Source organism: Stegostoma tigrinum, chromosome 2, assembly GCF_030684315.1.
Source record: "Stegostoma tigrinum isolate sSteTig4 chromosome 2, sSteTig4.hap1, whole genome shotgun sequence".
Classification (NCBI taxonomy): domain Eukaryota; kingdom Metazoa; phylum Chordata; class Chondrichthyes; order Orectolobiformes; family Stegostomatidae; genus Stegostoma; species Stegostoma tigrinum.
This window is the reverse complement of record NC_081355.1, coordinates 63,658,570-63,680,649: the sequence shown is the minus strand read 5'-3', so window position 1 is coordinate 63,680,649 and position 22,080 is coordinate 63,658,570. Positions and strand designations below refer to the sequence as shown.

The 22,080-nt window shown below is 45.7% G+C and overlaps 1 protein-coding gene across 3 annotated transcripts in view; it reads left to right on the top strand.

Moving 5' to 3' along the window:
* The window catches only part of LOC125466417 (retinoic acid receptor beta), a 488,627-nt gene extending 467,425 nt beyond the window's left edge, over positions 1–21,202 (top strand). For all 3 annotated transcript variants that reach the window (XM_048560882.2, XM_048560893.2, XM_048560908.2), the window contains 3 exons: positions 10,061–10,265; positions 17,146–17,304; positions 19,635–21,202. In XM_048560882.2, coding sequence (XP_048416839.1) covers positions 10,061–10,265; positions 17,146–17,304; positions 19,635–19,864 — 594 coding nt within the window. In that variant the 3' untranslated portion in view covers positions 19,865–21,202. The remainder of the gene's footprint in view (positions 1–10,060; positions 10,266–17,145; positions 17,305–19,634) is intronic.
* Positions 21,203–22,080: the final 878 nt, after the last annotated feature.

Here is a 22,080-nt window from a genome sequence, read left to right as displayed (position 1 = left end):
GGGTGGAAGGTGTTAGTGAAGTGGATGAACTGTTCGAGCTTCTCGTGGGAACACGAGGTGGCGCTGAAACAGTCATCGATGTAACGGAGGAAGAGGTGGGGATAGGGCCTGTGTAGCTTTGGAAGGGGAATTGTTCCATGTAACCTACAAAGAGGCAGGCATAGCTTGGGCCCATGCGATTTGTCTTGGATTGCCTGACTTTCTCTGAAAGCTGTGACCTCTCACTTTGTAGCTGGTCCCCTTATGTTGATGAGTGAATCTATCTATCTCACAGTGATTAAATGTTCTAGTCAGCTCTGCCATTGTGAATGCCAGTTTAGCAGGAATCAAGTACCTCAATTTCCACTTTTTTGGTCCCTGAACTGTGATTAATTGTGGCCATGCAGAGTTTGTTTGGAGTTAGCATTTACCTCTTAAAATTTGTTCCACTCTTGCTATAATAATCATGAGTTAGGGAAAATAATTTGCACTGTTGTTGATTGTTGAAGGCAGTCCCATTTACAATCCACGCTGCAGACTGACTGCAAATAAAACATTTCACTGAAACATTTCAGTTCTTCAAATCACATGTTTAAAGTCCTTCAAAGTCAGCAGATAAGGAAATAGACTATAAATTGTATTAAAATGAATAATGTTTTGTGGTGACTTTTATATTTTGACAATAACTAGGGCTATGCTCTCAGCAAGAGTCCACTTAAAATGCTATTTTTTGCAAAATTAAGACAGTTCACGATTATTTTCAGTGTTTGCTAATTACACTAGTTAAAAGAACAATTAACACATAAAAATGCAAGCAGTGCCTCGAGAACTAAATTAGTTCTTTAAATGCCCATCATTCTCATATTACACAATGGATTTTTGTGAATGAAAACATTTTTAAAAGAACACCTCCTTTGTTTGCAGCTTGTTTGCTAGTTTGCAGTTTTATGAGAGCCGATAGCTCGTTGACTGACTGAAGTATCTGCTCCTCTTGGCCACGCACAAGTGAATTCTGCATTTACCTCCAAAGAGGTAGAATGGTCTTACAGTTCCCACCAGAGTTTCACTGATGGTACACAGACACAGTATCCAGTGGGCTTCGTGCCTTCAGTTTGCACCCGGCCCGCTCATCTGCCCAGGAACAGTATCGGTGGATGGGCGGAGAGGTGGCCATACTTTGGGCTGGATTTTACAGGCCACCGAAGCCCCTGTCCTGCCCAGCTGGAAGCAACATTCATTACTTCAAGGAGAACCTGCTACTATCTCTGCAGGAGGTCCCACCAGGAGGTAGTCCCTGCAATGCCAGAGGGAGAAGTGGCCAGTGTTGGACTACAGGCTCTCTCACCACACTAAGGAGCTTTGGCTCATTCAAGAGGACAGGGGTAAGGGCTAAAGGTGGGGCTAGGTGGGGCAGTGATCTTTGGTGGGTCTCCAATGGGCCTACAAGTGGCCCAAAGAAGAATCCCACCCCTCAGCCCTTAACCTGACATCAGCCCTCACAGTTAAAGATGCATAGTGTGGGCCTTCCCTCACGATGCCTAAAAGCAACAGGATGGGGTACTTAAATGGCCATTAATTAAGGTCCTTAACAGGACAAAGGGCAAGCAGGCTGTATGAAATTTCAGGCAGCATACAGGGAGGCATTGGGAAAATCACTCACTGGGTTTTAAATATACCACTGCCTTGAAGGACTGCTCTTGGGAGTACATTGTAAAATCTAGCCCCTTACTTCTATCCAGCATGTGGAGTTTAGAATGATCGAATCACTGCAGTGCATAAAGAAGCCATTCAGCCCATCAAATCTGCACTGACCCTCCAAAGAACATCCTCCACCCAGACCCAGCTCCCTACCCTGTTCCTGTAGCCCTGACGTTACCATGGTGCATCCAGGTAACCTGTACATCTTTGGACTGTGGGAGGAAATCGGAGCACCCAGAGGAAATCCACACAAACAGTCACTTAAGGGTGGAATCGAACCCGGGTTCCTGGCGCTGTAAAAGGAATCCACATGCTTTGAAAAGGTTAATTCATCTGAGTGCAATGAGTTGGAGAGTCTTCACTCAGGATGATGCTAGCAGGCTTGAAAATCTAATCCTTGATACGAAGCTCTGGGAGACAGTCAGAAATTCTAATTTTGGCTTTCTACTTTGTGTGGACATGGGGAGTTGGTCCCAAATGGACTCAATGACCCCATTCATACTTAGATTGAGACCCAACAGGTTTCAGAGACTGAACATGTACAACTAATAGATCTACTTTGTTATTTTCAATATTGCCAGAAACAATAGGGAGCAGACTGAATTTCTATGAAAAGTGTTGTTTTATTTATTATTATCTAACACTGAAATTAAACATCAGTTTACAATTGACCTCATCTCACTATGTTGTTTGTCCACCTGCCATATAGAAGATAGAAGCAATGCTTGGGAAGGATATGTGAATATTCAGTACATGCAAAAATGAATTATAATGTTATGACTCAGGTCACCCCATCATATGACTATTTTAAGCAATAAAACAAGCTCCTGACTCGCATCCCAGTAGAATTTCTCATGCAGAGGTAAAACTTACACAAAGAGGATCAGTGAAATTACTTTGTTATCTAATGGCCCTTTAACACCAAATGTGAGAGCTCAGAGCACTGCTCTCAGATACTCAGGAAATCTCTGTAAAAGTGGTAGAAATTATCTGCTTTTTGTGTAAGTTGCATATTTATTGGAGAAATACAAACCAGAGTCCAATGATGGAGTTTACTTCACCCTCCCTTAATATTTGCTGTGCAGTTAATTTATTTTCACTATTAAAGCACATAATTCCACTGTCAGCTTGGTGTAATGGTTGTAAGGTGACATCAGTAACAGGAATTTATGCAACATTGTTAAATTTTTGATAATAATAAGCTAGGCATTAATCTGTGCTTAAGAGAGGGCAAAGTGAATAAATAAGCCTCATGAATTAAATGTTGTATAACTATGACTTTAGTTTTTCTCTATCTCTCTGTGGACTGATGAGAAATCCCATAACAGCAATTCAGAACCTGTGCCGTTTCTATGCCCTGCCTTTGCAGAAACCCATTAGCCTTGAGCTAACAATTACCAACCGGTAGAGGGAGAAATCAGAGATAATGGGAACTGCAGATGCTGGTGAATCCAAGACAACAAAGTGTGGAGCTGGATGAACACAGCAGGCCAAGCAGCATCTCAGGAGCACAAAAGCTGATGTTTCGGGCCTAGACCCTTCATCAGAAAAACTTTTTTTCTTTTTCTGATGAAGGGTCTAGGCCCGAAACGTCAGCTTTTGTGCTCCTAAGATGCTGCTTGGCCTGCTGTGTTCATCCAGCTACACACTTAAGAGGGAGAAATCTGTTTGTGTGGTGCTGATACATGTCAATTCCACCAGGCGATGCAGACTACACTGTGTGAGCCACTGTCCATATGGGCCATACAGTACCACGGTGCTTTCTGTCCCTAGGGAGTTGGTATCTGTAATGCCACCAGAAATGGCGCTACTTAAACAAATCCATCTCCCACCCACCCCTCCCCCACTCTTATTATTGAGCTAAGTACAGGCTTGTGGTCTGTGATCAGATTGTGTTTTAAATAATTGTGCTCCACAGACTCAAATGTTCACAAATTAATTTTAATTCTGAAATAATGAGCATAAACGTGAGGTACAATAATCAGACTATGCAAAAAGTGCAATTATACAAATAAACGTAGGAGCTGAATTGCCATGATAATAAAATGTGAGGCTGGATGAACACAGCAGGCCAAGCAGCATCTCAGGAGCACAAAAGCTGACGTTTCGGGCCTAGACCCTTCATCAGAGAGGGGGATGGGGGGAGGGAACTGGAATAAATAGGGAGAGAGGGGGAGGCGGACCGAAGATGGAGAGTAAAGAAGATAGGTGGAGAGAGTGTAGGTAGGGAGGGGATAGGTCAGTCCAGGGAAGACGGACAGGTCAAGGAGGTGGGATGAGGTTAGTAGGTAGCTGGGGGTGCGGCTTGGGGTGGGAGGAAGGGATGGGTGAGAGGAAGAACCGGTTAGGGAGGCAGAGACAGGTTGGACTGGTTTTGGGATGCAGTGGGTGGGGGGGAAGAGCTGGGCTGGTTGTGTGGTGCAGTGGGGGGAGGGGACGAACTGGGCACAACCTCCACAGCCAGCAACCCCAGAGAAGACAGCCACACTGAGCCCTGCCGCATCTTCACCATCCCCCCAGACCTCCCACTGACTGAGGACGAACGGTCAGTCCTTAGCAAGGGGCTCACCTTTGTCCCCCTACAACCACACATCAACGAATACCAATCACGGTTGGACATAGAGCAGTTTTTCCGCCGTCTTCACCTCCATGCCTACTTCTTTAACCGGGAACCCAACCCTCCTTCCACTGACCCCTTCACCCGCTTCCAACACAAGTCCTCCTCCTGGACACCACCCCCAGGCCTCCTACCCTCCCTCGACCTCTTCATCTCCAACTGCCGTCGAGACATTAACCGCCTCAACCTCTCCACCCCTCTCACCCACTCCAACCTCTCCCCCGCAGAACGGGCAGCCCTCCGCTCCCTCCGCTCCAACCCCAACCTCACCATCAAACCCGCAGACAAGGGTGGCGCAGTGGTAGTATGGCGCACTGACCTCTACATCGCCGAGGCCAGACGCCAACTCTCCGACACCACCTCCTACCGCCTCCTCGATCATGACCCCACACCCGAGCACCAAACCATCATCTCCAACACCATTCACGACCTCATCACCACAGGGGACCTCCCACCCACAGCCTCCAACCTCATTGTTCCCCAACCCCGCACGGCCCGTTTCTATCTTCTTCCCAAAATCCAGAAACCTGCCTGCCCTGGTCGACCCATCGTCTCAGCCTGCTCCTGCCCCACCGAACTCATCTCCACCTATCTGGACTCCATTTTCTCCCCTTTGGTCCAGGAACTCCCCACCTACGTCCGTGACACCACCCACGCCCTCCACCTCCTCCAGGACTTCCAATTCCCTGGCCCCCAACACCTCATATTCACCATGGACGTCCAGTCCCTGTACACCTGCATTCCGCATGGAGATGGCCTCAAGGCCCTCCGCTTCTTCCTGTCCCGCAGGCCCGACCATTCCCCCTCCACCGACACTCTCATCCGCCTAGCTGAACTCGTCCTCACACTCAACAACTTCTCTTTTGACTCCTCCCACTTCCTACAGACTAAGGGGGTGGCCATGGGCACCCGCATGGGCCCCAGCTATGCCTGCCTCCTTGTAGGTTACGTGGAACAGTCCCTCTTCCGCACCTACACAGGCCCCAAACCCCACCTCTTCCTCCGGTACATTGATGACTGTATCGGCGCCGCCTCTTGCTCCCCAGAGGAGCTCGAACAGTTCATCCACTTCACCAACACCTTCCACCCCAACCTTCAGTTCACCTGGGCCATCTCCAGCACATCCCTCACCTTCCTGGACCTCTCAGTCTCCATCTCAGGCAACCAGCTTGTAACTGATGTCCATTTCAAGCCCACCGACTCCCACAGCTACCTGGAATACACCTCCTCCCACCCACCCTCCTGCAAAAATTCCATCCCCTATTCCCAATTCCTCTGCCTCCGCCGCATCTGCTCCCACGATCAGACATTCCACTCCCGCACATCCCAGATGTCCAAGTTCTTTAAGGACCGCAACTTTCCCCCCACAGTGATCGAGAACGCCCTTGACCGCGTCTCCCGTATTTCCCGCAACACATCCCTCACACCCCGCCCCCGCCACAACCGCCCCAAGAGGATCCCCCTCGTTCTCACACACCACCCTACCAACCTCCGGATACAACGCATTATCCTCCGACACTTCCGCCATTTACAATCCGACCCCACCACCCAAGACATTTTTCCATCCCCTCCCCTGTCAGCTTTCCGGAGAGACCACTCTCTCCGTGACTCCCTTGTTTGCTCCACACTGCCCTCCAACCCCACCACACCCGGCACCTTCCCCTGCAACCGCAGGAAATGCTACACTTGTCCCCACACCACCTCCCTCACCCCATCCCAGGCCCCAAGATGACATTCCACATTAAGCAGAGGTTCACCTGCACATCTGCCAATGTGGTATACTGCATCCACTGTACCCGGTGCGGCCTCCTCTACATTGGGGAAACCAAGCGGAGGCTTGGGGACCGCTTTGCAGAATACCTCCGCTCAGTCCGCAACAAACAACTGCACCTCCCAGTAGCAAACCATTTCCACTCCCCCTCCCGTTCTTCAGACGACATGTCCATCATGGGCCTCCTGCAGTGCCACAATGATGCCACCCGAAGGTTGCAGGAACAGCAACTCATATTCCGCCTGGGAACCCTGCAGCCCAATGGTATCAATGTGGACTTCACCAGTTTCAAAATCTCCCCTTCTCCTACTGCATCCCTAAACCAGCCCAGTTCGTCCCCTCCCCCCACTGCACCACACAACCAGCCCAGCTCTTCCCCCCCCCCCCCCCCCCCCCACCCACTGCATCCCAAAACCAGTCCAACCTGTCTCTGCCTCCCTAACCGGTTCTTCCTCTCACCCATCCCTTCCTCCCACCCCAAGCCGCACCCCCAGCTACCTACTAACCTCATCCCACCTCCTTGACCTGTCCGTCTTCCCTGGACTGACCTATCCCCTCCCTACCTCCCCACCTACACTCTCTCCACCTATCTTCTTTACTCTCCATCTTCGGTCCGCCTCCCCCTCTCTCCCTATTTATTCCAGTTCCCTCCCCCCATCCCCCTCTCTGATAAAGGGTCTAGGCCCGAAACGTCAGCTTTTGTGCTCCTGAGATGCTGCTTGGCCTGCTGTGTTCATCCAGCCTCACATTTTATTATCTTGGAATTCTCCAGCATCTGCAGTTCCCATTATCGCTGAATTGCCATTGTGGCTTTCGTTATTTGCCATAACATTGGCAGAAGATCAGCAGAAACCCTGCTGAAATAGAAGGGATGCCATTTCTTAAGCAAAGGCAATCAGAAGATTAGCCCACCTAAAAATGCACTAGACTGAGTTAATCTACACCGGGTTGTTGGTCCTGAGTTCGAAGATGCACAAACTTGGTGTCTCCATCTTGTATATTGGTTTCTGTTCACACACAGCCATTCTCAAAATAGGTACTATACTGCTCCTTGCTTTCTGCAACTGAGGGCATATTTATCTACCCAATGAAACTCCTGTATCAATTTAACTCACACACTTACAAGGTATTTACAGCATCAAACAAGCTATTAGGCTTAACTCCTCCATGCTGCTGTGTGTGTGTATTCCCCAGAGACCTTCTCCCACTCCTCCTTATTTAAGCTGCTGACATATCCTTTCTATTGCCTTCTTCATCATGCATTTATCAGCTTCACCTTGAACATATCTATGTTGTGCACCTCACTTATTCCAGTGGTATCCAGTGCCACATTCTAACCGCACTGAATAAAGTTGTTTCGAGCTGGAAGAGTTTTGTTAGTGTCTATTTTGTATTTATGGCCCCTTATTCTGGTTTCAACTGCAAATGGAGATGTTGTGTGCCTATTTCTCCCTGACTCTAGGCTCCCACAGTGTATTAAATTCAAGAGAATACACACAAGTCGGGCATTTTTGCTCAATTGTGCCGAATTCCTTTCACCACAATACTCATGTTAGTGGTACAGCTGCCATAACTGTGTTCAGTGCACCTCAGGTTTTGCAGTAGATGTGTAGATATCGAGCTAGAAATGTCCCCATTCTTAAAATTGACCGTGTCCCATGATGAATTAATCAGCACTAGCAATTTCCAATAATTGTTTTTTTCTTTGTGGAGACTCTAAAACTTAAGCTGGAATTTTTAGGCTCAAGACACTAACAGATATACCTTGAAAGATTTAGTTTCATTTTCAGTCTACTCTGGAACTGACTACCGTACCTCAATCAAATCAGAAAGAAGTTCTGTACATTTTAGAAGTCCAAAATTTAAATTTTGTATATTAAACCTTCAGCAATTTAAAATTGGGTTACTTCCAGTTGGAAAATTAGCACTGATTTAAATTGTTATTTTTGTAATAATTTGATGCTCAGTTGTAATCATCAAAATGCATTATGTTACTTTTCTTAAGTTTCAAGGCAAATATTTTGAAAGCAACTTTTAAAATATAATATTCTAACACTTGCAAAGTTACACTAACTTTTTTAGCAAAATGTTGCATTCAGCACTATGTAAAGGAGTTTTCATGGAGCCTTGAGAGGGGAAAGGATCACTTTTCAAGATTGGTGTACTTTGCAATGGAATTATTTAATCCAGACATTTTACTTTTGTTTGCTCATGCAACTTGGCCTCCCAATTCAAACCTTTATACCTCAGTATCATTCTGGTGAATCTGCTGTTTAGTCTTTTCAAGACCAGTGTTATCTTCCTAAGGTGTGGTCACCAAAATGATTGCAGTTTTCCAAATGAGGTTTACCACAGGTTCTTACTATTAAAACATCACTTCTTCCTGCTTATATTCCAGCCCACTTGAGATAAAGGATAATATTCCATTCTCCTTTTCAATTACACCTCGTCCCCTATCGTCTAATGACTCAGAGACCTAAATCCCTGCTCTCCTCTCTGGTTCCTTGTAGCACCATTTTAAAACATCTGATTTGTCGTTCAGAATCCGAAGTGAATACCCACACCTCTCCACTTTGAATTCCATCTACCACCATTTTACCCACACCTTTCAGATCCCAATCAGCAAATACTCCCCTTATCAGTAACCACAATCTCTTACCATCAACCAGTTAACAGCTCAGCATGAAATGTTTCGCAGCATTAAATTATCTTGGTCAGCATGGTTGTTCTGAATAACTGTCATTCGTACTCTCTATGTTCTGCTAAATTCACCATTGTTCTTACTGGTTCTGTTAGAGTATAAGAGGAGGTGTATTTTTAAGTTTAGAAATTTATACTATACCGTTAGCAAGCTAAAGCACTCTTCATGTGATTTCAGAAAGATCAGCCTCAGATGATGATTCAAAGAGTCTGTGACAGAATCATTAGGCCTTTAGATCTTCAGTTTTAGGACAGGAGCCATGCTCCCAGGAGCTTTGAACCAGCGCTCTGAATGTTTACACAACTGATTCTCTCTGGCCTACAAAAGGGGATGTCTGCCAAGTCTCACAGCCAGCAGTGGACTAATACATCAAGTCAAAAACTTCTGCAGCAAGTCAATTTTTCGCAATTACCTGCAGAAATCATGGCAACATGAGAAAGTATTGCGCTGGTAAAATGTGACACCTTTTCCTGCAGTTATATGGTAAAGATTAATAGTCCATGTATGGCCACATGGGCATTGACTTCAAGTGTCGTTGACCTTTTTATTGAGAGAAATGGATCTATTTTGCAGTTGGCTTGTGACCATCTTTACAGAAACATACTGATGAATAAGTGCTTTATTTTCCAGCAATCAATTCCACCAGTATAATTTGAAACCCAGAAAAACTGGTGAAATACTGGTCAGAGTCACAGGTCACCCTGTTCTGATCTTACAGCAATGTCTGAGCAGGAGTGACAGAGTGTTAGAATGAGAGCCACATCCCAACACATCAGGATCATGGGAATTTGTGCCTTTTGGATGGAGGCAGACATTTGTTTCATTCATTGTGTAGATACTTGTCATCGCGAAAGGAGGCAGACCTGCTGTGCTGCTGTCATCCAACAGGATTCCTACTGTTCTTGAGTGTTCTGCTCCAAATGTATTGGCAAAATGCTGGCATTATGCTTTCCATTTCTCCAACAGTGGCTCAACAGACATTGAGATCGACACCAACTCTAACAAACTTGTATTTGCACAAGTCCTTTTCGGTTGAAATATCTCAGTGTTCTTCATACAACAAATTATATTTCAAGTGTTGTTCCAATTGTTACATAAGGAATTGACTGTCTGCTGTTTTTCTTCTTCGAGTTCCTGAATTATGTTCACCTGTCAATTTAAGTGAAATTCATTTTTAAAAAGAAAACTTTACTCCCGGATTTTACATCTGGTTTTCTACTTCTTGTGACAGTGTATTACTTTGAGAGGTATTACAAACGGCGTTTGAAAACAAAAATTCCAATTTTTATTTCAGATTCTCCGAATCTGCACCCGATATACACCTGAGCAAGACACGATGACCTTCTCGGACGGCCTTACCTTGAACAGGATTCAGATGCACAATGCAGGGTTTGGCCCCCTCACTGACCTTGTCTTTACCTTTGCCAACCAGCTCCTGCCACTTGAAATGGATGACACCGAGACTGGCCTTCTTAGTGCCATCTGCCTGATCTGTGGGGGTAGGTCTGTCACCTTTATTGGTAAATACTGCACCTCCTGCATTGACTTCAAAAGCAATAAGTCACGAATCTGCGCATCGGTTACTGATGTGCAAAAGGGGCAAGAACTTCAGCCACTTTCACTTTTCAATCAAGCAAATAGCAATGTGTGCCACAGGAAAAGGGGGTGTTAATCAGTCTAATGGGCATGATAACTGAATCTGCAGATTGGTTCTCACCAATGATGTTGAGTTGTCTCAGTATGGCTTGAGCCTCCGATGTAAAAGAAACATTAGGTCAGGTGTATTGCTTTCAACTGAAAAGTCTACAGTCTCCAGCTCCATTCACTATCCCGAATGAAGCTTCTTGTGCCAGCTTACAGCAAGATATGGGCAGTCCACATACAAGTGGCTGGTCACATTTCTGCCACTTAAGTGCCAGGCAGTGATAATCAGAAATAAAAGTGCTTGGCTGCCACCTCCCGAGGTATGACCAATGCCGACACCATCACCAGCACCATGACCGAAAGCAGAACTGAAGCATTCTGTCAACGCCAGGGCTAGACTAAATTGGGGCATTCTGTGATGAGTACCTCACTTGCTGACACCTTAAAGTTTCTCCGTTATGTCCGAGGAGTGAATCAGGAATGTAATCGATCACTGACTGTATACCCCATCCCAGAAAGTACCAACATTGTAGGTGACCCTTTCGATTATCCCTCACCAGTCATGATGGTAGTTCACTGAATAATAAAACTCACTTTTGGCTTCCAAAAACAAGTTCCTGATATTTTTGTTTTGTATCAGAACTAAAACCAAGCAATTTGCGAAATACACAGCAGTCCTGATGACATTTGAATAGAGAAAAGATAATTTGTTTATCAAAGTTGCAAACCTTTGCTCAGAAATTCTGTTACTGTCCTAAGTAAGCTTGGGTTAGAATTTAAATAGCCCTGTTTTTTTGGATACTGGGGCTGTGATCCATGACTTCCCTTTGCCCTCAAAATCACCTGACTGAGTGATTCCCACACTGGCCTCATCTCCCAACTTCACATCCAGCAGCGCATCATTGTTTAGGAAATATGTAGCGCAGTTCACCTGCTGCTTCTAAAGGCAGTCTGTCCCTTTTATGGAGAAGCTGCCCTGAAAAAAATTGCTGGTGTTTAAAACAGTGGCCAAGTGAGCACCAGGTCCTAGAGGCTGAGGGCTGAAGAGTAACTTATGTGATTCTGGAGGCATTAGTGCTGCAATTGAGTGGAAAGAGAGCATTTGGGCTGTTAGAAGCCCTGAAGTAGCACTCTTGGAAAACCAGGCAGGTCAGTTCCCAGATTCGGGAATCTAGGACCTGGCAGTGATGTCACAAGATCTTAAAAGCTTATCTGGCTGAGTATCTTCACGTGATATCTCCTACCTAGCACTTCACCAGTTTCTGATGCTGCTTCATGTTTCACACCCCAATCTCTGATGAAACAGCAGCCCCTGACAGCCAGGTCTAATATCCAGGTGCTCCACCTCACCCACACATACCTACTGATACTATCAGCCTCACACCCACCTCTCACTGCCTGTTTACACCTCCACCTCTAGCAGGCACATTGCTGGAACAGTGCCACGTGCTCCCTTACATTAAGCCCCTTTTGCCTGCATGGCAACGTGTCATGCAACAGAAAGGAGCTAAGTAGAATGGAAATGGGACAAGGTCCACTTCATCTCCTAATGGCATGCTCCTGCCTTGGCAAATCCCTGCTAAGCCTCATCCTGCTGTCTGAGGTGGTGAGATAATAGACTTCTACCTTCCCCGCTCCCCGCTTGTGTCAACCTGACGTTCCGCTCGGTGTTCCCGCTTTCAGACACCCAGAAAAGCTGCTTGCTTGGTCACAGCAACTTCAGGACGTTGAGGGACAGCAACTGCACAGTGTTGATGAAGAAGCCTCATCACTGGGTCTGACCCATAGCTCAGATCTTGCTCCTGTACCCACCCGGGAAGCTGGCTTAGTGTGGGCACTGGCACACAGCCAGACTAAGTAAAAGATGGTTCATTCACCTCAAGGTGAGACTGTAAACAGTCTCTCCTGCCCAGGGATAGTAGGAACTGCCGATGCTAGAGAATCTGAGATAACAAGGTGTACAGCTGGACGAACACAGCAGGCCGAGCAGCATCAGAGGAGCAGGAAGGCTGACGTTTCGGGCCTAGACCCTTCTTCGGAAAAATCATTTTTCCGAAGAAGGGTCTAGGCCCAAAACGTTAGCTTTCTTGCTCCTCTGATGCTCCTTGGCCTGCTGTGTTCGTCCAGCTGTACACCTTGTTACCTCCTGCACAGGACTCAGTTGAGGACCTCCTCATCCAGGAGAGCACTGATGTACGCACCCACTGGGACGGTAAGTGGTCCTGCCGGACAGGCAGCAAAATGAAAGAGCCATCAAACTCTTGGCCATCCCTATTAGTGACTGTACAGTGACACTCCTGGCCAAATTCTCAAAGCAAAGGTTTTCCGGATCCACTCGAGAGGATCTCCAAATACTGTGTAACACACAAGGTCATCCCAAACCACTTGTTCGGTAACTAGGCCTTTAAGAAAAGTTGGTACAAAGCTCTGGAGTGATGTAGGAAGGGACATGTGGACAGGAGCAGTCTTCTGTAAATCTGATTGTTGGTGCCCCAACCTTTCCAGTACCTGATCAACCCTCCAGTTTGAAACACCACTGCATTTGTGCTGTGATGCTGCCACCTCCTGGCAGCTTTTCACACTCCATACGTAACTGAGAGCTTGCACTTCTACAAGGCTTGAGATCTCTGCAAGCCGTCCCATAGCTCTTCACAGCTTATTAAGAATGTTCAAACTGAAATCATTGTGGTAGTATGTGAAAATGCAGCCACCAATCTCTGCACAACTGGTCCCACAAACAGCAGCATGATCATTGCCAATCACATGTATTGCTGAGATCTTGTGCAGAAGAGTACCATCTGTTGCTGAATTCACTCTAAAGTCAAAATCCTTCCAGCTTCACTTGTCGGGCTGCAGTGTGCAGATGACACTCGGACGTGCTCACGCACAAACTGAGCATCAGGTCATTGCCAACTCCTTGCCAGAAGCTTCAAAGGAACTGGGCCTTCTGCTAAACCCCTGCAAGGCGAAGGTCCTGTTCGAACCAGCACCCATAACACAACAGCTCTCCACGGTGGTAAAACCGCAGCGGGGAGGTGATGGCCTAGTGGTATGATCGCTGGACTGTTAATCCAGAGACCCAGATAACGTTCTGGGGACCTGGGTTCAAATCCCACCTTGGCAGATGGTGGACTTTGAGTTCAACGAAAATATCTGGAATTAAGAATGAAATGATGTCCATGAATCCATTGTTGCTTGTTGAGGAAAAATCCATCTGGTTCACTAATGGCCTTTAGGAAAGGAAACTGCCATCTTTACCTGGTCTGGCCCACATGTGACTCCAGACCCACAGCAATGTGGTTGACTCTCAATTAGGGATGGGCAATAAATGCTGCCTGGCCAGCAACACCCTCATCCCCAGAATGAATAAAAAAAACCTGAATCAAAGTGAGGTGGAAATGAGGAAAATATTTTTGTCTCTGAAGAAGCTTTACCTGCTCCTTATTCACATCTATGCATGTTTGGCAAGACCCTGGAAAATCTTCAGTGTCTTCCTCTCAACAGAGATACATCATCACATGAAGTGTGCTAGCCCAGCCCTTTGGGCGACCGATGAGCAGAATATCACAAGACTTAGATCTAGAGAGTTACCTCTGTAAGATCTTCCAAAACCAGTAGCAAGGAGGCTGGTCCCAAGCTAACTAGTCAAGCATTGAATTGTTCGTCCCTCAAGGCCAGCCCTTGCTCATATCCCCGATTCTTGAATCAGAAATTCTGTCACAGCAGGAGACTCCCAGGAGGAATATGGAGGAGTTTTAGGAATGTCCTCCAAGCATCCCTGCAGAGGTCAGTTTTCCCTGCCAATCCATTGGTGCTCGTAGCTTGTGAGAAAGAAAGAATGGAGAATATTCGTTTGAGACAGCAACAAGTACATTGAGAGACTTAATTGGAAACATGTGGAAGTGAAGTCAAGATGTCAGAGGGAGCTGAGAAAACACCAAACAACCTCATCTAAAAAATTAATCCAGTTCTATCTGCCTCTGTGTGACAGATTCTGCCAGTTGCACTTTGGAATTATCATCGACCTGAGAACCCACGGAGAATCCTTGACCCTGAGGAACTCCTTACAAAGAAGAAATATTTGCAGGACACCAGGCAGCAAATAAAGATAATGAACTGCATTCCTATTTTGCAACATACAATGAGCTGAGATCAGAGGTTATGCCATGATCACAACCTTCACTCACTGACCCTGCTGGTCAACAATGGCAGCTCACCATCTGAAGCAGGGGAGGGGTGGTGGTTGAGTGCCATGCCTGTAACATCTACCTCGCCCTATGCCCCTGCAGTCAATTACTTGGGCTCACTATTTGGAGAATGGGCTTACAGCAGGGGGAGGCACATCTGCCCAGCTTCCACCACCAAGACATTAATTACCTCAGCCTCCAGTGGTAAAGTGGCAACGTGTGTTAAGCTTTCTCCCTGTTTAGGAGCCTGGGTACTTTACTCAATCTGAACTGACCATTGGACTGCGGACCTCAATTCTTCGGAATACGTGTCATCCAAACTCAGGCTGCTAATTGTGGAATAAAAATTCCCAGTTCAGGGAATTCTGTCAAACAAGGCATCATTTCCCTTGACAGGGCAGTGAGAAGTTTCACCCCTTCCTGGTTGACAAAGGGGTATCACGATGATTTTGCTGTTTTCCCATGATGATACAGCAGAGCCTTTGAGAAATGTTACCTCTAAAATTTTGCAAATCGAGACGGAAGAGTAGATGAGCAAATGTATTTACATCTACACATAGACCGACAGGGCAACTGTGATCAATCTTAGGAATTTTAGGGGTGTGTGTCAGAAGGTACAATTTTGTTTTCCATCCCGTTGGTTGAGAACTGGAGAATCTTGGGTTGAGGATGTCCCACCTGTAGTTGCAGTGTGGTGCTGAGCGAATTTCATGGTAATCTCTTGCTTTTCACCTCAACTGAGCTGTTGGGTGCCATTGTCTGTCAAAAGAGAGGAGAAGGAGGAGGAGGAGGAAGTGCTCACCTCTGCTAGGACCTTCTTACCTGCAGGACTGTATTTAAACCTCAGTGGCCTTACCCTACTCCACCAGCACAGTGGCTCAGTGGTCAACACTGCTGCCTCAAAGTGCTAGGGACCCGGGTTTGATTCCCTCCTCGGGCAACTGTCTGTGTGGAGTTGGCACATTCTCCTCGTGTCTGTGTGGGTTTCCTTCGCGTGCTCTGGTTTCCTCCCACAGTCACAAAGACCAGTGCAGGTTAGGTGGATTGGCCATGCTAAATTGCCGATATTGTCCAGGAGTGTGTAAATTAGGTGGATTAGCCATGGGGAAATGGGTTACAGGGACAAGGTAGGGGGATTGGTCTGGATGGGATCCTCTTCAGAAGGGTCAGTGTGGACTTGTTGGGCTGAATGGCCTGCTTCCACACTGTGGGGCTTCTTGCAGACACTGCACACTGGGAACTGCCCCTCTGTGTAGTACCCAACACTGAAAGCTAGCTCCTTGCTGTCAGGATGGTGATCTTGGCAGGGGGGGGTAGGAGTGGTGTGCAGGAGGAAAGACCCTTTCCAGCAGTTCCTCCCAGGAGGCTACATCACCCCCAGACTGCTGTCCAGCTCAGTGCTGCACTGCAGGTGGAACATGATGCCTAGCATTGCAGTTCTAAGTGCCACTGTCCCTGCTATCTCACACACTCGCAGTCCGACAAAGCCAGGACTCATTTGAGCTCTGTCACTGCATGACCTCCCACCAAGGCTAATGGTCTGCAACTCTCACCTTGGGCAAGAAGCGCCCCTGCACAACAGCTCTCCCCCCAGCTCATCCTCTGGATCTGCTGAGCCTTACTGTCCTCACTCACTGCTCCTCTTCCACATCACACTCGATCCCTCCCTTTCCCTCGCTGCAATAAGAACTCTCCGTCCACAGCTGGAAGACTAGGGCTGAAGGCTGTGGGCAAACATCCGGTTCCCCTCCCTTCCTGCAAAGCATTTGCATCACCCCTTACTATAGAATGTGGCTATGAAATAGGAACTTTGGGTTCCACTTGTATGTTTGTTGTTCTCATGCTAATTGTTTAGCTGACATGATAAGGGGGAAATTAGTGTGCACAATGTAATGCTCATGTTTATTTGCAGTGATCATTTGTAATACATCCTTGAACGATGAAAGATCCATGGATGAAGTGCAAATTGAAACCAGATGGGTAGCGTAATGCAATAAATTGAAGCTTGAGAACTGCTGTGGCCCCCCAGCAAGATCTCAATATCCAAGGTGTTATTCCAAAGAGAAGCATCTGTAACAGATCCCCACACCCCACCCATTTTGCATGTGGTGGCAGCCATTTTGTCTGGTTAATGTGCAGCTGACTTTCAGTCAGACATGGCAGGATTCCAGCTTCATGCTGGTATCAGTGACCTTCAGGCTGTGTCTGTGACCCACAAATTTACCCTCATCCTTTTGTATTGATGTCCCTGTGGGTAGCCTCCCCCGTTTCAGTTAAGCCCCTTTACAGACTTATTAATGTGCCCCCTTTAGTCCCAGAAGCCATAACTTTGAGAATTCCCATGGACCTGTTGTCTCGATACACTCCCCACATAGAGGATGTTGAAGGTGTCTGAAGCCCACGTTCAGTTGCCCCCTATCCCTTACCTGGGTGAGTTGTGTTACAAGGGAGAGTGCCTTGAGGAGTAGGAATACAAAATCAAACAGAAGGTTTGGGCTTTGACACTGCACAACACCTCATCTGTCATGTTTAAATCCATTTCTTTCAGACCGCCAAGAACTAGAAGATGCAGGGAAAGTGGACAAATTACAAGAACCACTTTTGGAAGCTTTAAAGATTTACATCCGGAAAAGAAGACCCAATAAACCCCATATGTTCCCAAAGATATTAATGAAAATTACAGACTTGCGCAGCATTAGTGCAAAAGGTACCAGAACAAGATCATTCTTGTTGTGTCTTTTTCCATTCCAGTTCATTTCTATTGTGTTGACAGTTTTATGAAACAATTACTTTTGCATTCTCAGGAGCAGTTATTGAGGCACGGAGTTGTAATCAGTTCTTTGATCATGATGTCTCAGGAACAGCACGCTGCCTTTGCAGTGCATCTGGTGGTGATTCACCCACCCAGGTGATGCCTATGGTCAGCTCTGACCTACAGTGAGGCTGTTAAGGTGATTAGGCAGCTCTGACTGGTGTGCTTATAATGACGAATGGCAGTAGCAGAGGAATCTGGAATTAAGCCAGTTCAAATGAATTCAGGGAAGAAAAAGTTTTCACTCAAACACAAAACTGCAGAAGCAGATGAAATGTAATATTTTGGTAATTTTGGCATGAACGATTTTGAGAAAAAAAAACAGAAATTAAAAAGTTGACCACGCAGGATCCTTGGGTTGAATAAATCATTCCTGTTCTTGTTTCTCTGGCTTGAAGTTTTATAACAATACCTCAGCGGTGAAAACTTTTCGATGTCAGTTACAAAATAATATGGTGGAAATTACTGTTAGCGATAGTTTTTGAACATTTACTGTACTCTGAATAAATTCTTCTCTACTGTCTTAACAGATGTTTCTCCAATCTGTCGCTAATCTCCTAAACAGCCTCACACAGAACAGTACTCTGAATTCTTTAGCCACTGTTATCAGCACTAATTCCAACTGCAAAATGCACTACTAGAAAACCTAACCTCCACTGATTACATTTTATTTTAAGTATTGCTTTTGGGATTGAGGTTTATTGATATTATTTTTGCTCTATCTTTCTGGAACTTCATCTGGTAATTTTGAATTCAGTGCAGTCACTTGCTTTTCAAAATCTGTATCAAATGTCATGAACCTTTCCAGTGACTGACCTGTACATGTGTTTGTTTGATTTACAATTTTTGAAGTGCTGCCCACTGTACAAACAGGGTAAGGTCCCTTCCTCACTGGTATATTCACTGCGGGCTGAATATGCTCTTGGTAGGTAAAAATTCACTTAAGTGGTAAGTTGGGTGTTAATAGATAATATTCTCAAAGCGTTGCATAAAGATAAACTAGCCAAGTCATAGATAACAAAGTGTGGAGCTAGATGAACACAGCAGGCCAAACAGCACCTCAGGAGCACAAAAGCTGACGTTTTGGGCCTAGATCCTTCATCAGAGAGGGGGATGGGCAGAGGGTTCTGAAATAAATAGGGAGAGAGGGGGAGGTGGACCGAAGATAGATAGAGAAGATAGGTGGAGAGGTGAGTATAGGTGGGCAGGTAGGGAGGGGATAGGTCAGTCCAGGGAGGACGGACAGGTCAAGGAGGCGGGATGAGCTTGGTAGGTGGGAAATAGAGGTGCGGCTTGAGGTGGGAGGAGGGGATAGGTGAGAGGAAGAACAGGTTAGGGAGGTGGGGATGAGCTGGGCTGGTTTTGTGATGCAGTCAAGGGGGGGGGGGGGGGGGGGTAGATTTTGAAGCTTGTGAAGTCCACATTGATACCATTGGGCTGCAGGGTTCCCAAGTGGAATGAGTTGCTGTTCCTGCAACCTTCGGGTGGCGTCATTGTGGCACTGCAGGAGGCCCATGATGGACATGTCATCTGAGGAATGGGAGGGGGAATTAAAATGGTTTGTGACTGGGAGGTGCAGTTGTTTATTGCAAACCGAGCGGAGGTGTTCTGCAAAGCGGTCCCCAAGCCTCTCTTGGTTTCCCCAATGTAGAGGAAGCCACACCGGGTACAGCCTCTCACTTTGTTATCTTGGATTCTCCAGCATCTGCAGTTCCCATTGTCTCTAGCCAAGTCATAGAGTTTGCTTGTGCAATTATTAGAAATGCCTTAAGTCTTTGAGACCCACTCAAGCAGCTACAGAAATCAGTGCACTGCCTCCAGGAGAAATGTTAAAGGTATTCCTCGTGGGAACTTCTGAAAGACTGACATCTCGTTCACTTCATCTAATGGTGATGGGTGGTTTTTATTAAGGTACTTGAGGACTGTACTATTTTGCAGCACTGCCAGTAGTTTGTTTTTAATGATGCATGTTTTACTAAACCGGTCCACTTCCAGTTATAGCTCTGTGTGCATTTCTGAGTACCATATTATAAAAAGGAATGACCGACAAGTGGCACTGAAACTATTTTGCTGCAGCAGCTAATACAGGGATTGAAAAGAGGTTTTTAAATAAGTGATCTGAAAAGTGTATCTGACCAGCATTGTCTGCACATCAATTTGTGTAGGAAGTCAAAGTAATACATGAAACAGAGAGTAACAAAGAAGAGATTTCTCTCTCTGTTCAGGTGCAGAACGTGTCATCACGCTCAAGTTGGAGATCCCTGGTTCGATGCCCCCCCTTATTCAAGAAATGCTGGAAAACTCGGAAGGCCACGACCCCCTTGCACCCACGGCAAACACAAGCACAGAAACTAATGGGAGCAGCGGTCTAGCACTAGATGCAACTTCCAGCCCCAGTGTGTCTCCCAGCTCTGCAGCCCATGGACCAAACAGCCAGGTACCCAACACACAGTAAATGGTGCTGCAATGTCCACAACCATTCCCAACTGTGATAGCTTCTTCTTTCCTCTGTTCTGAGACATCAGGCTCTGAAGGGCCAGGTTGATAAGTGTATCCAACATTAACACCACAAGAGCTCAGGACCCCAGAGGACCTCTGAACATGAGAAGAGTGAATCCCAAACTGTGCTGGCCAGGTTTCAGATCTGCTGGATTGTATGCAGTCAGTTCAAAGTCTGCTGCCTGATAAAACCAATCTGTGTCCACTATTGCATGCTGGGAAGAAGCTGTGGAAAATTATGTCGAACTCTGATTATTACTTTATTTTGCAAAGTTACTCCTCAATGTATCCTAAATTTCTATGCTGGAGTTTCTGGTGCTTTCTCATTGCCTTGCATATCATGTCTAAACACGTACACCAAGTTACAGAACAAAGCCTAAATACATAAATCAGGTGAGCTATGCTTACAAAGTTCTTTGGTTTAGACAACATGGGTCATCCATTATTATTCTCAAAGTTACTGTTGCATTCTCTTGTATTTCTTAAATTGAAAAAAAAACCTGAAGATTAGGATTTTATCCTCAGTGCACCAGCATTCAATTTTGTCAAATAAACAAGGACATATTTCCACCTCTTTTTTTGCAATGAAAAACCACGTTTGAGATTTAATTTTTTTTTAAAAATGCTAGCACTTTGTGCTGGTAGTAATTGTTTCCCACTGGCACGGTTAGCCTACCCACTACCATGTTGTTTGTATGAATGTTTACAGTTCACAAGCACTTAAGTAACAGATTTTTTTTTAACAAAAAGAAAGAAAAGCAACTCTTTGCATACATTTAGTAAGAACATATTATTTTTTGTGGTAGGGTTCACCCATTGCCTACTGGTTTTGTGCTAGCGTAAAGAGCTAGTAAAAAGTTTTTTAGTTATTTCAGCTGAGCAGGTTCATTTCATGTTCAGCAACATATCAAGAGATAAAGTAAAGCACTGCATGTTGTTTGCAGTAAAGATAGCCTCCAAGGCACAACACTTTTCAGTGTTATTTTGTTATTTTATTTGCTTGTACATGAGCCAGTAAGTAAATTTCATCTGGTGGCTGACACACATTATATCTCTCTGCAGAAGCGTGGTCTATTGTAGATTTGTTCTTGAGTACAGTAATTTGAGTTTATTGAATCATTCTTGTAGTGTCTGAAGCACTAGTGGGATGTTGTTTTCTAGCATTAGGACTGCTCTGTATTTCTACTGGCTCGGTTTGTACATTGAGATTGTTTAACAATGCTTTCTATGTTCATATACTGTTACCTTTTCCATCAAGTTTCCTGGCAAAAGAATAAAGTATATTTATTTTAAAGTGTGCTGTGGAGTTACTTTTTCCTGAGATATCCAATACATTTCACCACATGCCAAGACTTACCATCCTTTGATTTATTTACACAACATCATCAATGATATCTTCAAAATGCCTAAGTTTTACCTAGGCACTGCCAGTGGTTTCCCTTCCAAGTTCTACAGCATTATCTCTATTTGCTCCAAGGATCTATCCATGGTAGCCCCACCTCCCCACCCCACACACACTCACCCCCAACTACATCTCACCACATGCTGCCCTTGGTAACACCATCCAAAAACACAACGCCCATTTCCACATGTAATCCGAGGCTCACCATCACCGTCCCCGATTTCTCCATTGTCTCTACTTCATGCTGAGAAGCACCACGAAAACCAAAACCACCATAAACTGAAGCAGGGTCTAGGCCCGAAACATCAGCCTTCCTGCTCCTCTGATGCTGCTTGGCCTGCTGTGTTCATCCAGGTGTACACCTTGTTAACGCAGATTCCCCAACATCTGCAGATCCTGCTATCTCTCACCACCATAAACTCCACTGATTCCATTTGTCACTGAATGGGACGGAATCAAACTGTGAGAATATGGCAATTTCTTCAGTCCAGGGAAGAGTTTCCAGCACCTGACTTCCCCTGCTTCAGCTAGACTGGGAAACCCTCCTTTGTTACTTGTATACTTGACAATGCCAAAGCCCTCAGCCTTCAGAAAATGCAGCTCTTCAAGTCTGTGCTGTCCTTGGCCCTAATGTGCATTCATCATCACTACTGATCTATATTGGCTCTTAGTTCAGCAATATCTCTATTTCAAAATGCTCATCTTGTCTAAAACTTCCTTCTGTCTCTCTCCAATCCATATAACTTTCATCTTCTCCTGCCTTTCTGAGA